The 13520-nt window shown below is 46.5% G+C and overlaps 1 protein-coding gene across 2 annotated transcripts in view; it reads left to right on the plus strand.

The window, feature by feature from the left end:
- The window catches only part of MAP1B (microtubule associated protein 1B), a 96520-nt gene extending 94516 nt beyond the window's left edge, over positions 1-2004 (plus strand). For both annotated transcript variants that reach the window (XM_036279013.1, XM_036279014.1), the window contains one exon: positions 37-2004. In XM_036279013.1, coding sequence (XP_036134906.1) covers positions 37-192 — 156 coding nt within the window. In that variant the 3' untranslated portion in view covers positions 193-2004. The remainder of the gene's footprint in view (positions 1-36) is intronic.
- The last annotated feature ends 11516 nt before the right edge of the window (positions 2005-13520 follow it).

Genomic DNA, 13520 nt, shown 5'->3' on the forward strand with positions numbered 1-13520 from the left:
TCTGCCCTTAAACAGCTATTTTCTCTCTCCCTGCAGGTGACCCTGATCCCGACTCATGACTCAGAGGTGATGAGGGAATGGTACCAGGAGACCCACGAGAAACAACAAGACCTCAACATCATGGTTTTAGCAAGCAGCAGCACCGTAGTTATGCAAGATGAATCCTTCCCCGCATGCAAGATCGAACTGTAAAGACCGAGGCCAGACACACCACAGGATTTGAACTTTGTTTCCAGAAATTCTTCCATTTGAAACTACCTTTTCTAAAAAGTCAATTCATCTAAATGAGTCACTGAACTGTTACCTGCCAAATGCTATACTGTGTCATGGTGGTGCAAGTCACTAACGTTTCTCAGTTTTTGCTGATTGCTAAGGGAAGTATCAGTATTTCCACAATAGGGTTCAAGTTACTGCAAACTGACCTACCCCAGTTCATCTCTGCTGAACATTTGGAAACCATGCACTAGCAAACCCAACTGACTTCTGCTAGGTAGAGGCATTTGTCTTAGAGCGAAAGAGAGAGGAAGAGGAAGAGAGAGAGAGAGGAAGAGAGAGGGCGAGCACACAAAGAGAATGCAGGAGAGAAAAAGAATGAGAAAGAAAGAGAATGCAAGAGAAGGGATGTAATGGTAGAGAGCGCTGGTGACATACCCAGAGAGGAAAAGAGAACAGGGTGGGGAAGGAAGAGAAAATAACCAATAATTCAGTCTGTATTTTCTTAGGCAGTTTGTATTGTGTTGTCTACATAGGCAAAGTTTTTGACTTGTGTCAGTCTGAGTCATCAAAAAGGGTCTTAATTTTCTAAAACAAGTTGGCTGGAAAAACACCAAAAGAACAAAACTTGTTATGAGGGCATGTGAGATTTTCACGCCTTAATTAAGCTCCTTCAGTTTGAAGGCTGCACACTGACATAACACAGTGAGTGTAGATGGGATACACAGTGGTTTGAGCCCCACTCAGAGCTCTCAGACTTTAAATACACGAGTAGATTGATCTAAGGCATGCTCCCAGCATCTGTGCACCCAGTTAGTCCACTCTGAATCAATTAACCTGCATGCGGAAACACCCAAGTCCACCCCAATTAACAAGCAAATACCAAAGCAGTTGGGAGTACATACGATAGACAATATGCCTTAGAAAGTGACTTGAATGTACAAAGATACTTGATGCACTTATTATTTTTTAACGTGAAACAGCAAGTTTATAAAACATCCGTGTAGGATTATAGCTACTCCAGTTACAGGAGCATGTGTGTGCGCGCGTGGGGGTGTAGAAGCCGATCTGATTGGTGCAACGGTGTGATGCTGAGTCATCGTGCGGAGTACCACCTCAGTGCCCCTGTGGCCGCTCAGCCAAACAGGCTGAGCCTTAACAGCTTCTTTACTACTGCAAGTTCAAGATTGAAATGGCTTCTGTGATCAGAACGGGAAAACAGTGAATCTTATGGTGGAAGAGGTTCTCAGCAAGTGTACAGTAATTACCTTCCTTTGTCTTACATTGGCTTTTAAAATTTTTTTCATTAATTTCAGTATAATTATGGGAACAAGTGTACAGCAGAATTTTTTTTTTTTTTTTTTTAGCTATGTCAGAACTTTTCATAGATGAACTTTTTAACAAATGTTTTCATTTGCAGGAAAATGCGAAGAAAATTTAGAAGTGACAGTCTTTTTTTTTAAAGTGTTTAGTAAGACAAGAAAATCTAATTTTTTTTTTGAAGTTCTGGTGAGATTGAAGTCTGATATTGCAGTAATAATATTTATTAAAACCCATAACTACCAGGAATAGGGATACCTCCCACCCTTGATTCCCATAACATGAAAGTCTGAGTATGTGCTATTTGCGAGTGGGGGGGGATGGCGTGGACGGCGCCTTTTCCAGGCCTCTGCATCACCCAGTGATACCCTACATTCTTCTTTCAAGATCTTCAACCAGGAGGTAAAACGGCCTAGACAAGTTCAAAGAACCCTAGCGAAATTGCTGTGGGATTTCTTTTCTGGAAAAAAAGAAATAAAAGAAATAATACATTGAAAGCAAATGAATTCCCAACTCCTACTGCTCATCGTGTCGAGTCCAGAGATCATTTCCATCGTTGTCATCACTGAACTATGGATCTGGGAAGCCAGGTCGTGGTTCAAACTGATGTCAAGCTTCGAGTGACAGATCAATCGCCGGTGTTCACATGTGGCAGGCTTCTCAGTGACGACTGTGTCATGTGGCGTTTCCTGCAGACTCTGAGATTTCCGGAGTAGTGAACAATGACCTCGTTTTATTTTCTGTGTTAGTTATTTATTTCAAAAATAACATTTTAGTTTATTTTTGTCTGATAAGTGTGTTTTGCACTGCTAACTACTATGAGGGTTTGAACAATGCTTCTTCAGGATCCCTTCGCTGGGGACCTATGCAGTCTACTTAATGCTGTGAATTACATTTTCAAATGTTTAATGTTTTTTTTAAAAAAATTAATATTCTATTTTTTTTTTAGGTTTCTCTGGAAATGCAGCTTTTATTTATTACTCCATTTTTTTTCCCAACTCCTTAAGAACAACACATTGATTAAGGGTACAAAAAATTACCACATGATGGGAGACTCATTGTGACAAAAATGAATTTCATTGAGTATAAACTCATCTACTTCAAACTTACTCAATGAGACAACCTAAAATACTCGAGATAATTATTTACTGGTTGGTGGGTGAGTTGGCCCATATGATGCATGGGAAGAGGAACAGATTTCCAGCCTTTTTGCCAAATCTAGACCTCTGGTTGATTTTCCTTTGATAGAAGATGGAATTATTCTCCAGTTTCTCAAATTTAGTTAACACGTACATTATTTTGCTTTTAAAATATACATACATTTTAGGAGAATTATAGCCAGTCTTCAATTATAACAATTCTATCCCACTCCTTCTCTTTCCTTTTTTTTTTTTTGGCTATGGGATTTAATGGGAAAAATATACAAAACTGTTACTGGTCGGCTGGCTCTTTTTCCATCATTGTTCTCAGTGATGACCGCAGAGCCTGAGCGTACCAGGAAAACCAACATTTACATTACAGGTTGCTCTTGTCCTTCCAGAAACCTTTTCTACCTGGGTGACTAACCTAATTTTGCCGGTTCCATAAATACAGTTAGTTTAGTAACAGCCATCACAATGTACCATGTACATCCATGGTGAGAGCTGAAGATTGACACAGACTTCCAGGAGCTGTATGCGTACCGGTTACTTGGTCCAGTTGTGCAGATGGAACATTTGAGTGGAAGGAGTTTACACTCTGTTGAAGTGATGGAATTCCATCGAGATAGCACTCATGATCATGACCTTTTTGGTAGTATTCTTAAGCAAAATTCTACAGAGACTAAATGTTAGAGATGATCCTCCATTTTCAATTTTAACTAATTCTATCCCCTTTCTCAAAACCCGACCCTCGTGCATGCTTTCCCAGTCTTGTGGGACTGGATACAATGACTGACCCTCCCCTCCCCCAAACGCCATTTTCCATGGAGTTAAAAAAAATTTTTTTTTCCTTAACCTTACATTATCATAGTGAATGGTTTCCCCAGTGTATATGACTGTTTTAAGTGTCTCCAATAGCTTATGCAGTTTAGGAGCTTTTCGATACTCATATTTAATAAGATTAAATCATTTGCTAATTGGATATTTTACCACCTCCCATTGTTCCCGTACCAAATTTCAGCTCTCAGGAGCTGTTCTACGATTCTGAAATTGCTTTTCTTGCCTCTCTTAGTCACCTGTCCCAGGAGGTTGTTGCTCAGTGATGATATCGTGAGTTAGAGTAATAACTTTTTCTTTGCGCTTCAGATTTAGAAGATCCTGCTTCCGTTTGAAAGGAACTGTAAGCTTTTATCTTCTAACCAACTGAACAACACACCAAACACAGCCTAAGGATGAGCATTTCTTTGAAAGCAATTAGGTTATTCACCTGGTATTAAAACAATTTACTCTTTAAAAAAAATCTGTGACTTTCTTGATTTAAAAGGCAGCATCAAAAACTGAAAAGGAAGGGATAAAAAATAGCTTCTCTGCACTCGTTCGGAGCTCCCCGAAGCAGGGACCATCGAGATGAGGCGTGGAGTCTGGCTGCCCTCCGAGAACCCCCGCCGCGGCCCGCAGAACGCAGCCCTTCTCCTGCCAGCCTGGCGCGAAGTGGCCCTGAGCCCGAGGGCTTGAGCCCCGCAGAGAGGCACCTCCCACTCCTCTCGTTCTGAATGGTGTTTGTGTCCGTCTGCAGCTGTGTATGGTATTACGTCTTATAATCCTGCATCACTTCTATCCTATCCAGTCATATCTAATGTAGAAAATTAGTTTCCAGTGAAAGTAATATGTAGTGCTTTTATGATATTTGTGTGCAATATCCCCTCTTCCATTGAGGATATTTGATGTAAAAGAAAAAAAACTCAGTTCCACAATAAAATACAAAAGTGGCAGAAGTTCTTGTGTGTGCCGTCTTAGTTTTGTGTCACTGAGTTGGGCTCATTAGGAGCTGGGATTTGCCACCCAAGGTGGGGTGGGGAGCGAGCCTCGGAGAGGATCCCGATACTGTTTCTGTAACTGCGACCTCCTTGCCGTCTATCAGCAAGCCCTACGGGACGTTGGGGTCTCAGGACAGAAACTGGGAAGTGAGGGAAAGAGATAACATGGTGTAAAAAGAAAAAGTAAATATACCAGTGTAGTTGGAGGGGGTTATTGGAAGGGTTTCCTACATAAACCACAATGTAACCCCCTAACCAGGTGTTAATCCAAGCACTGCCACACCTGGCTACCTGACCTTTGTCACTTTGTCCCCATCTGGAGTGTCTTCTCACCTGTAAAATGAGAGGATTTGACAAGACGGTCGAACTGGATGGTGCCCCCATGGCTGACTTTCTGGGTTCTACAAGGCTGTCTTAGTAACTGATCCAATCCTTGGTTTCTCGCACAGTTACATGGTAAATAAGCTCTATATAAGTAACGGAATACACTATGGATTTGAAGATGTTTTGGAAAAGTAATTATACATAACAAAGGACCTGAAAAAAAGGAGGAATTCCTCTTAGTTATTCAAATAACTGAACCTATATACCCAGCAGTGGCTAATACCGTGAGGACTTAAAGGTGAACCAGTGCTGCCCTAATTGGGGTGGCGGAGGTCACAGCTCCCATGAAGCTCAGCGGAGAGCAGGATCCCTGTATCTGGGCCCAGACTGCTCAGCACGGCAGCGTGGGGTGGGAGGCCGGGCACCTCAATTCCCCACATGGCCACAGAAAACGTACCCACAGTGCTCAGTAGAGCCCTCCAGGACATGGACTTTCTGTCTTCAGAGATGGTCTTTTGGCCCCCAGAGGCGGTTGCAGCCTTTCCTGAGTTAATGATGTTCCTTTGTCACACACACTCCTTTGATCGCACACTGGCTGTGCCTCCAAACCATGGGGCTTCGTTGACCCTTCCATTAGAAGTCACCATTTGCCAGAAGGGATCCGGAAATTGAAGGGTCAGGCAAACATGAAATCAGGTTGAGAAATCTCAGGTTGAGAAATCATCACCAAAAGACTGTAATCACATCTACCAGACTACCCTTAAATACGTACGTTGTTTTCTTTTCCACTGTAAAACTATTCTGTGGCCTGAACTTAGGGTGACCGACCCACCCGGTTTGCCCCAGACGACCCTGTGACTGAACACCCTGTGTCCCAGGAGATCCCTCAGTCCCAGGGAAGCCCTCACAGGTGGTCACCCTACCGGACCCCTTCATGTATTTATTACACCCCTCTTCCTCCAGACCCAGGCACATCACCGATGGGGAAGTTAGCCCTTCCAGCTGGTGTTTTTCTGTACATTGGAGATAACTGTTTTCCACTTTCTTTTTTTCTGTCTTCTAGGCAAATCAACAAAGGTGTGTTCAGGTACTGTTAGTATTTTCTCTCTCTTTATCACTGTATTGCTCATCTAAATACTCGCTGTGTCCCTACAGTGGTCTTTTGACACACTCCTGACTAAGGAATTGGTCTCTTGCAAATTGAAAATTTGCTGGAGCACACATGCTGACTGACTATTGGTCACACCCAGTTCCTTTATTTTTTTAAATATTTTTTTCCTTTATTGATTTCAGAGATAGAGGGAGAAGGAGAGGGGAATAGGAACAACATTGATGAGAGAGAACATTGATTGGTTGCCTCCTGCGTGCCCCTCACTGGGGATTTGGCCCACAACCTGGGCATGTGCCCTGGGAATCGAACCAGTGACCTCTTGGTGCATGGGTCAATGCCCAACCAGTGAGCCACACCGGCGGGGCACACCCAGTTCCTTTAACACAAGCAGTTCTTCTGGCTAATTCTCTGGGGGTTACTGACAATGTTTTCACAGATGATGGACCATCATGATGAGGCCTGGGTCATGGGGTGATCTCGCCATAAATACAGGCACAGCTCTACTTCATGGCTCAGACTCTCCCCACTCAGACTGGAAATGCGCGTCCCTCTAATGCCGTCGCATGGGTTTAAGTGCCATGCGTAAACCAATGACTTAGAACGTGTGTCTCCAGTCTGTACCTCTTCTCTGATCTCTAACTCATGTATCAGCTGTGCATTACGAGCTTCGTTTGGATGTCCAGTAGGGATCTCTGGCCCACATCAAACTTAACGTGCCCCCAAGCAAACCCCTGATCTCCCTGGGCTGCTTCTCTCCCTAGGCTTTTCTGCTTCAGGAAATGGCAGATATATCATTTCAGTCGCTCAGGTCCAAAATCTTGGCCCGGCTACCTTCAAAATGCATCCAGTCTCACCCTTTCTCCTCACATTCACGGTTCCTGCCTTTGTCAAGCCAGTCACTTCCCTGTGGGGTACCTGCAGCAGCCTCCTCACTGATCTCCCTGTCCCCTTCTCCGCCCTCCCACTTTACTCTCTGCATGGCGACTAGACTAGCCCTAAACACGTCGGGTTACACCCACCGTGCCACCCAGTGCTCAAAGCCTCCGAGTGGGTCCTCATCTCAGAGTAAAAGCCAACGTCCTTCCTCACGGCTGGGACCTATCCCACCTGTCCCCCTCCCCAGCCTTTCTCTCTGGCCCCATCTCCTGCACCTGTCCCCTTACACATTCCGCTCCAGCCATGGCCCCTGGCTGTTTCCTCAGATGCTCTAGGCCTGTGGGGCCGAGGGGCTGACAGCGGCTTTCGTCTGCCATGCTTCCCCCAGGCGACTCCATGATTCTCAACCTTGCCCCTGGGGGTCTGCCCGAATGTCTGCTCAGGAAGGCCTTCCCTACCCACCGTATTTAAGTTGCAACCTCCCCCACTTAACCAGGGCGCTCTTTCCCTCGTCCATGTGTTGTCTCCAATCCACATATCACCACAGGATGTATTATAGAGTTACCAGTTATCTGTCTCCTTCCACAGAATGTAGACACCCTAAGGAAAGGGATTTTTGTCTATTTTGTTCCACGCTGTATCCTCAGTGACTGTTTTAACAGTTCCTGACACATAGCAGGTGTTCAATAAATACTTGTTGAATGAATGAATGAATGAATGAATGCACTTAGTCTCAGGTTGGCACAGTGGTTGCTAGGTGGGTGGAGCTGTTGGAAAGTGGCTTTGGAATCAGACAAACTTGGTTCAGACACTATCCTGCCACTTATTAATTGTGTGGCTCTGGGCATGTCACAGACATCTGTGTCTCCTCTGAAAAATGAGTGTAATGATCCCTGTCCTGAGGGCTGTTGCAGGATTAGGGAGGATGTATTTAATTAGGTAGGAATGGACAGTCACAGAGAGTTGTTGTGAAATATAATTTTTGCCATCAAGGTGAGTCCATGATTGCTCGTAAGCCAGACAGAGCCTGGGAAACACCCAGCATACTGTCACTGGAGGAAGGTTTTAATGGGCATTCTTGTGCTATTTCACACATTATCTGAGGCACATTAACCTCAGAGGGTGTTTTACAGATTAAAAACGTGAACTCTGGCCCTGGCTGGTGTGGCTCAGTTGGTTGGGCATCGTCCCATGCACCAGAGGGTTGCTGGTTCAGTGCCCAGTCAGGGCACATGTCAGGGTTGTGGGCTTGATCCCTGCTGGGGGGCGTGCAGGAGGCAGTCGATGGATGCTGTGTTCTCACATCGATGTTCTCTCTTCTACCTTCCTCCCTCTCTCTAAAAATCAGTAAATTGTTCTTGACCTCCGCAGAGAGGAAGCATCGTGGAAACCAAAAAGCAAGCAAAATTCTCCTGCCACTGGGTATAACAGAGGATATAATGTTCCATTTATAAAACTTCATAAATCTTCATATCCTGCTCTAGCTTTTAAAGCCCATAACAGAATTTATTATCAGATGCTTTTTTTTGGTAAGAATAAACTGTTTTCCAGCTCAGATCTGGAACCCCTAACTTTCCTACACAAGAAACACAGCCTAAGTAGCTGCTTTGCTTTCGACAAAGATCCCAGTGGTAGCTGCCAGGCTCCCGGGCACTGCCACCATCCTTTGCTGGACTTCCCTGCTACCGTAAGGGTAATGACATCCTCAGGGCAGCATGCAACGGCAGCACGAAGGCCAAAGCAATGGGGTAGAAAAGTTATTTTCAAGCTTAGGAGCTGTTCTTTAGAACAAAAGGCAATTTTACTGACATAATGATGTTGAAAAACATTCTTCTTTCCCCATTTTCTAAAGAAAGTATAACAAACAAACCTTTTCAGAGTTTGAAAGGTTCAGCTTTGGAATAGGACTCTGACGAGCTGACCTCTCACCATTTAATGAAAGTACAGTCACACCACTTACTTTGCTTTTATGATGCACTGAAGCCAAAGCCTTCCGAGTCCACTTTAAACGCTGTCCCTTGCTCACCCACGCAGGCCCATGGGGGTCACTGGGGACAGTGGTGTCAGGTTCTGCTGCCTTGTTGGAGGCCACGTGACAGTAACTTCATTTTGGCTCAAGACCCCTGGTCCCAGTTATGTATCCTCAGACAGCAAAATCACATAAACACCACTTTTCATAGTGGACTTTGCTTAGGAAGAAGAATGACGCCCACCCTGTATCATTGCTTATTTTATACTCATGTTCATTTAGATAAGAAACTAATGTTAACTATGTTTCTAGCTTGAGAAATATCATTGGCACAGACATTACTCTCGGGTCTCATCTAGATCATTAGAGAACTCCGTGTGGATGCCCTGGTTGTGCGCCCTGGGCCCGGGTTCCTGGCTGCGGCACCGTTGACACCCAGCGCGTCCGTCGTCATGGGCTCCTGTGCACCGTGAGATGTTCAGCAGCAGCCTAGCCTCTGGTCACTCGATGCTATTTCATTCAAAGTGAAAACCCGACTTTAATAAATGCATTTTCTTTTTTTTTTTTTTTTATTGATTAATTTTTGTTACAAATGATTCTCCTTTTTTCCCCCAGTGGTTCCCCCCTCCCCCTTCCCTCCCCGCCCCTTCCCCCGATTGTTGTCCATGTCCACTGTTCATGCCTATATGCATATAAATTCTGTTGTTCATCCCTCTCTCAGCTCCCCACTCCTTAGGGGATTGTCCTCAAACTGTTATGTTCATTATATTCCAGAAATCAGTGAGATCATATGAAATTTGTCTTTCTCTGCTTGGCTTGTTTCACTCAGGATGATACTTTCCAGGTCCCTCCATGTAGTCTCAAAGGACAAGAGATCTTTCTTTCTTACCGCTGCGTAGTACTCCATTGTGTATATGTACCACAGCTTTTTAATCCATTCGTCTACTGATGGGCACTTGGGCTGTTTCCAGATCTTAGCGATTGTAAATAGTGCTGCTACAAAGATGGGGGTACATATATTCTTTCTGATTGGTGTTTCAGGCTTCTTAGGGTATATTCCTAGAAGTGGGATCACTGGGTCAAATGGGAGTTCAATTTTTAATTTTTTGAGGTGACACCATATTGTTTTCCATAGTGGCTGCACCAGTCTGCATTCCCACCAACAGTGTACTAGAGTCCCCTTTTCTCCACACCCTCGCCAACACTTGTTGTTTGATGATTTGTTGATGGCGGCCATTCTGACCGGTATAAATGCATTTTCAAGGCCTTTGACTACCTGTCACATCTATAGTAACTTTCCCACACACACACCTTACGTCCGCGGCCAGCTAGAAGGCATGAAAACAGGGCAACGTTTGGTGCCAGGGCCGCACCACCAAGAGGCGACGAGCGAGGTATCTGTGCTCACCACCGTTCCTTCCTCTTCCACCACTCTGCCTCCCCCGTCATCGGCCAAGGTGGGTGTGGGTTGGGAGCCTGAACAGGTTCATTTTGAATTGTTCATTTCAATTAAATTTAAAACACGATCTCTTGAACATCTGCTCTATAAAAGACTCCGAGGGGAAGAAGGCCGTTTCCTGCCCAGGACAGCGCGAGGCAGACCTCTGTGACTCATGCACGAAGCAGAGGATTTCCCTTCTGTACAGCTTTTCGTGTCTCTGGGCTGGAAGTGCTTTTCCTCTGAACACACACACTTCACCTGGGTCTCGTACTGGTAGCTGTGCAGTTCTAGTTGCGCGTGTGCCTGCCTCCTCTCCCTCACTGCAAGCTATTTGTGCAAACTCCACAGCACGTACTTGGGCCTTGCACACAGGATATGCCAAGCGAATCTCATGAGCACGTGAGAGCAGAGCTAGAACAGAGCTGCATGCTGGAGTCGCTGTGCTGAGAAGGGGGCGGTCCGTGGCACCAGGTGGAGCACACGGAGACAGGATCACTGGAGTGGATGTGAGGCGACGTGAGAGCCAAGTTCTCAGGGCCCAATGCACGGGCAGCTAGCCGTAAGTGAAGATACCTCTTTAAAGAAGTTTGGTGACAAAAAGGAGAGCGACAGGTAGTAGCTTGATTGATGGCAGGATAAAGGCTTTTAAAAAATAATTTCAAAAAGGGAAGGTCTTGAATGAGAATTAGACTTCGAAGGAGAAATCGGCCAAGATGACGCAAGATGGAAAGGGAAGGCTTGATGGTTCTGGACCAGGTGGGCCGGTATGGATGGCGCCAGGTCACCGGTGGAGAACCTATCCTTGGAAAGGAGGGAGGGAATTCACATTACTTCGAAGGAGGGATGAAGGCGAGAACCAGTAAGGACAGGACTGTTAAGGTAGAAAGGAAGGGGAGAGAGGTCGTAAGATATGGCTTACACTTTCTTGATAAAGTAGGAGTCGGGAACATCTGCTTAGAGCTCTGGGGCAAGTCTTGGGCTTCAGCAGGGCAAAGCGAATGAGGTAAGAATGAGCCAGTGAAAGAAATGACAGGACTGCTGTGTGGAAGACCACGGCTGTACTTGTAGAGCAATCCGCCTAACGTCCCGACTACGCACACCACACCTGCAGCCAGGAGCAGACGAAGACGACGAGTGGAGATGCACCCGTCTGGGGCTGCTGGAACGAAGCGCCAGGAGCTGGGTGGCTGAGAAGGCCCGAGGAGTGGTGCAGGCTAGAAGCCCAAGCTCAGGATGTCAGCAGGGTCACGCTCCCTTTAATGGGTCTAGGATGATCCTTCCTTGCCTCTTTTAGCTTCCGGTAGCTGCTGGCACCTTGGCTTGAACATGCACCACACGTCACGTGGTTGTCATCTCCCTGTATGCCTCCACGTTGTCTTCCCTCTCTCTCTGGATCTATGTCCACATTTCCCTTTTATAAGGACACCAGTCATGTTGAATTAGGGTCCACCCAAATGACCTCAGTATAATGTGATGACCCTGTAAAGACCCTATTTCCAACTAACAATTCTAAGTACTAGGGGTTAGGGCTTCAACATATCTTCTTTGGGGGAGACAATTCATAACAGGTGGGTCCAGGAATGTAGGGCCGAGGATGGCAAATGGGCCTAGATAACGAGAGTGAGAAGAAACTGAAGGTACTGAGCATACTGGCGGGATGGCCAACCGTGGGGCCCAGGCTGGGAGGAGGGCAAGCAGGGTCTGAACTCTGGAGACCCAGGGTGAGTGACAGGGTGAAGGCTAAGGGCTTGCAGGCAGGGAGTAACAGGGACAAGCTGGTCTAGCGCCAGTCATGGGATGAGAGGAGGGGAAGACAGGCAGAACGGACTTCCAACTCTAAACTCTTGGATTAGCGATACGACGTTTGGCCATTGACTATGGTAGGCCAGTCAGAGGGAAGGTAATGTATTACTGTGAAGGTCATCCCCAGAGGCCAGGGAACGGAGAGCAGTTTCTCCATCCATGTGAACGAAATACAGATGGTGATACTGAGGAAAAAGACAGAGGACAACTGGCCAGGTCTCGGTCATCCAGGAACGTGGACCCTGTGGCTCAGGAGGCAAGAGCCCGGGGGAAGGGGAGACTCCCACGTGGGCGAGTTCCTGAGAGAGAGGCCAAGTGTGGAAGGAACCCGAGTGAGAGCGGAAGATGCAGGCAGCAGCCCAGTGGAGAAGCGGTCTCTCTGGTGAGGACCAGAAATAAAGCGCGACAGGGATGGATGGGAGGCAGACGGAGGCAAACGGGGGCTGAAGCACTGACGAGGAGCTTCACAGTGATGGCCATTCCAGAGCAACGGGGCGTCGGACTCGCCTTGAGCCTTCCTCTTGCTGTAAGGGAACAGCTGGGAGAGCCCTGCCCTTGATGCTCCGAGCGTCAGAAACGACTTCTGGGACGATCCTTCCTTGCCTCGTAGAGGACCGCCAGGTTGGACACCAACTGCAGGTGTACACGGAGGCAGTGTGCAGGGTGAGGGCAGGCCCCCGGCCGCGGACAGGGTGCGGTTTCAGGTTCCTCATTCGACACTGGGGTTCCGGGGCCTCCCTCATGGGGTCGCTGGAGTTGCTGGCACATAGTGAGTCCTCAATAAATGTTAGTGGTTGTGGTGGTTGTTATTACAAAAGCCACAGTCTAATGGAGAAGAAGAGTTGAATATATGTTGCTGAAAATCACAGTAACTATGATGATAAGATACTCTATGTCTCTCTCCCTTCCATGAAGGATAAAGAATATATTAAAAGAAAATACACCAAAAGAATCCCAGAATATTTATTTCCACAGGTTCTTTAAATGAAAGTACTTAAAGGCAAAATTACCTAGGAAGGGCTGCCCCCACCCCTTCACCAAGAAACCTCAGGGACTCTGGCTTTCTGAGTTTTACAATCGTTCCTGTCTCCCATGCACTGTAGGCCCCAGACCGTCTCTCATTTTCTCCAATTTCTCTGGCTGAAATGTATGTTCACAAGCTGTACGTGTGTGTACATGTGTGTGCACAAAGGCTCATATGACCTACTTAATGAAGGAGCTGAGACTGTGTTGGGAAAAAGTTACCCCGACATGACGGAGGTGCTCCCAACCAAAGAGGCTAGCTTTCTGCTCAAGAGCCCCTACATTCTAAAAATGCCTCTAGAGCACTGGTTCTCAACCTGTGGGTTGCGACCCCTTTGGGGGTCGAATGACCCCTTCACAGGGGTCGCCCAAGACCATCGGAAAACATATTTCCAATGGTCTTGGGAACCGAGACACCGCTCCTCTATCCGTCTCCAGGCGGGTCCGCCCACATGCAACGCGAGGAACTGTGTCAAAGGGTCGC

The sequence above is a fragment of the Molossus molossus genome, unplaced genomic scaffold (genome assembly GCF_014108415.1).
Source record: "Molossus molossus isolate mMolMol1 unplaced genomic scaffold, mMolMol1.p scaffold_m16_p_3, whole genome shotgun sequence".
In the NCBI taxonomy this organism is placed as follows: Eukaryota; Metazoa; Chordata; class Mammalia; order Chiroptera; family Molossidae; genus Molossus; species Molossus molossus.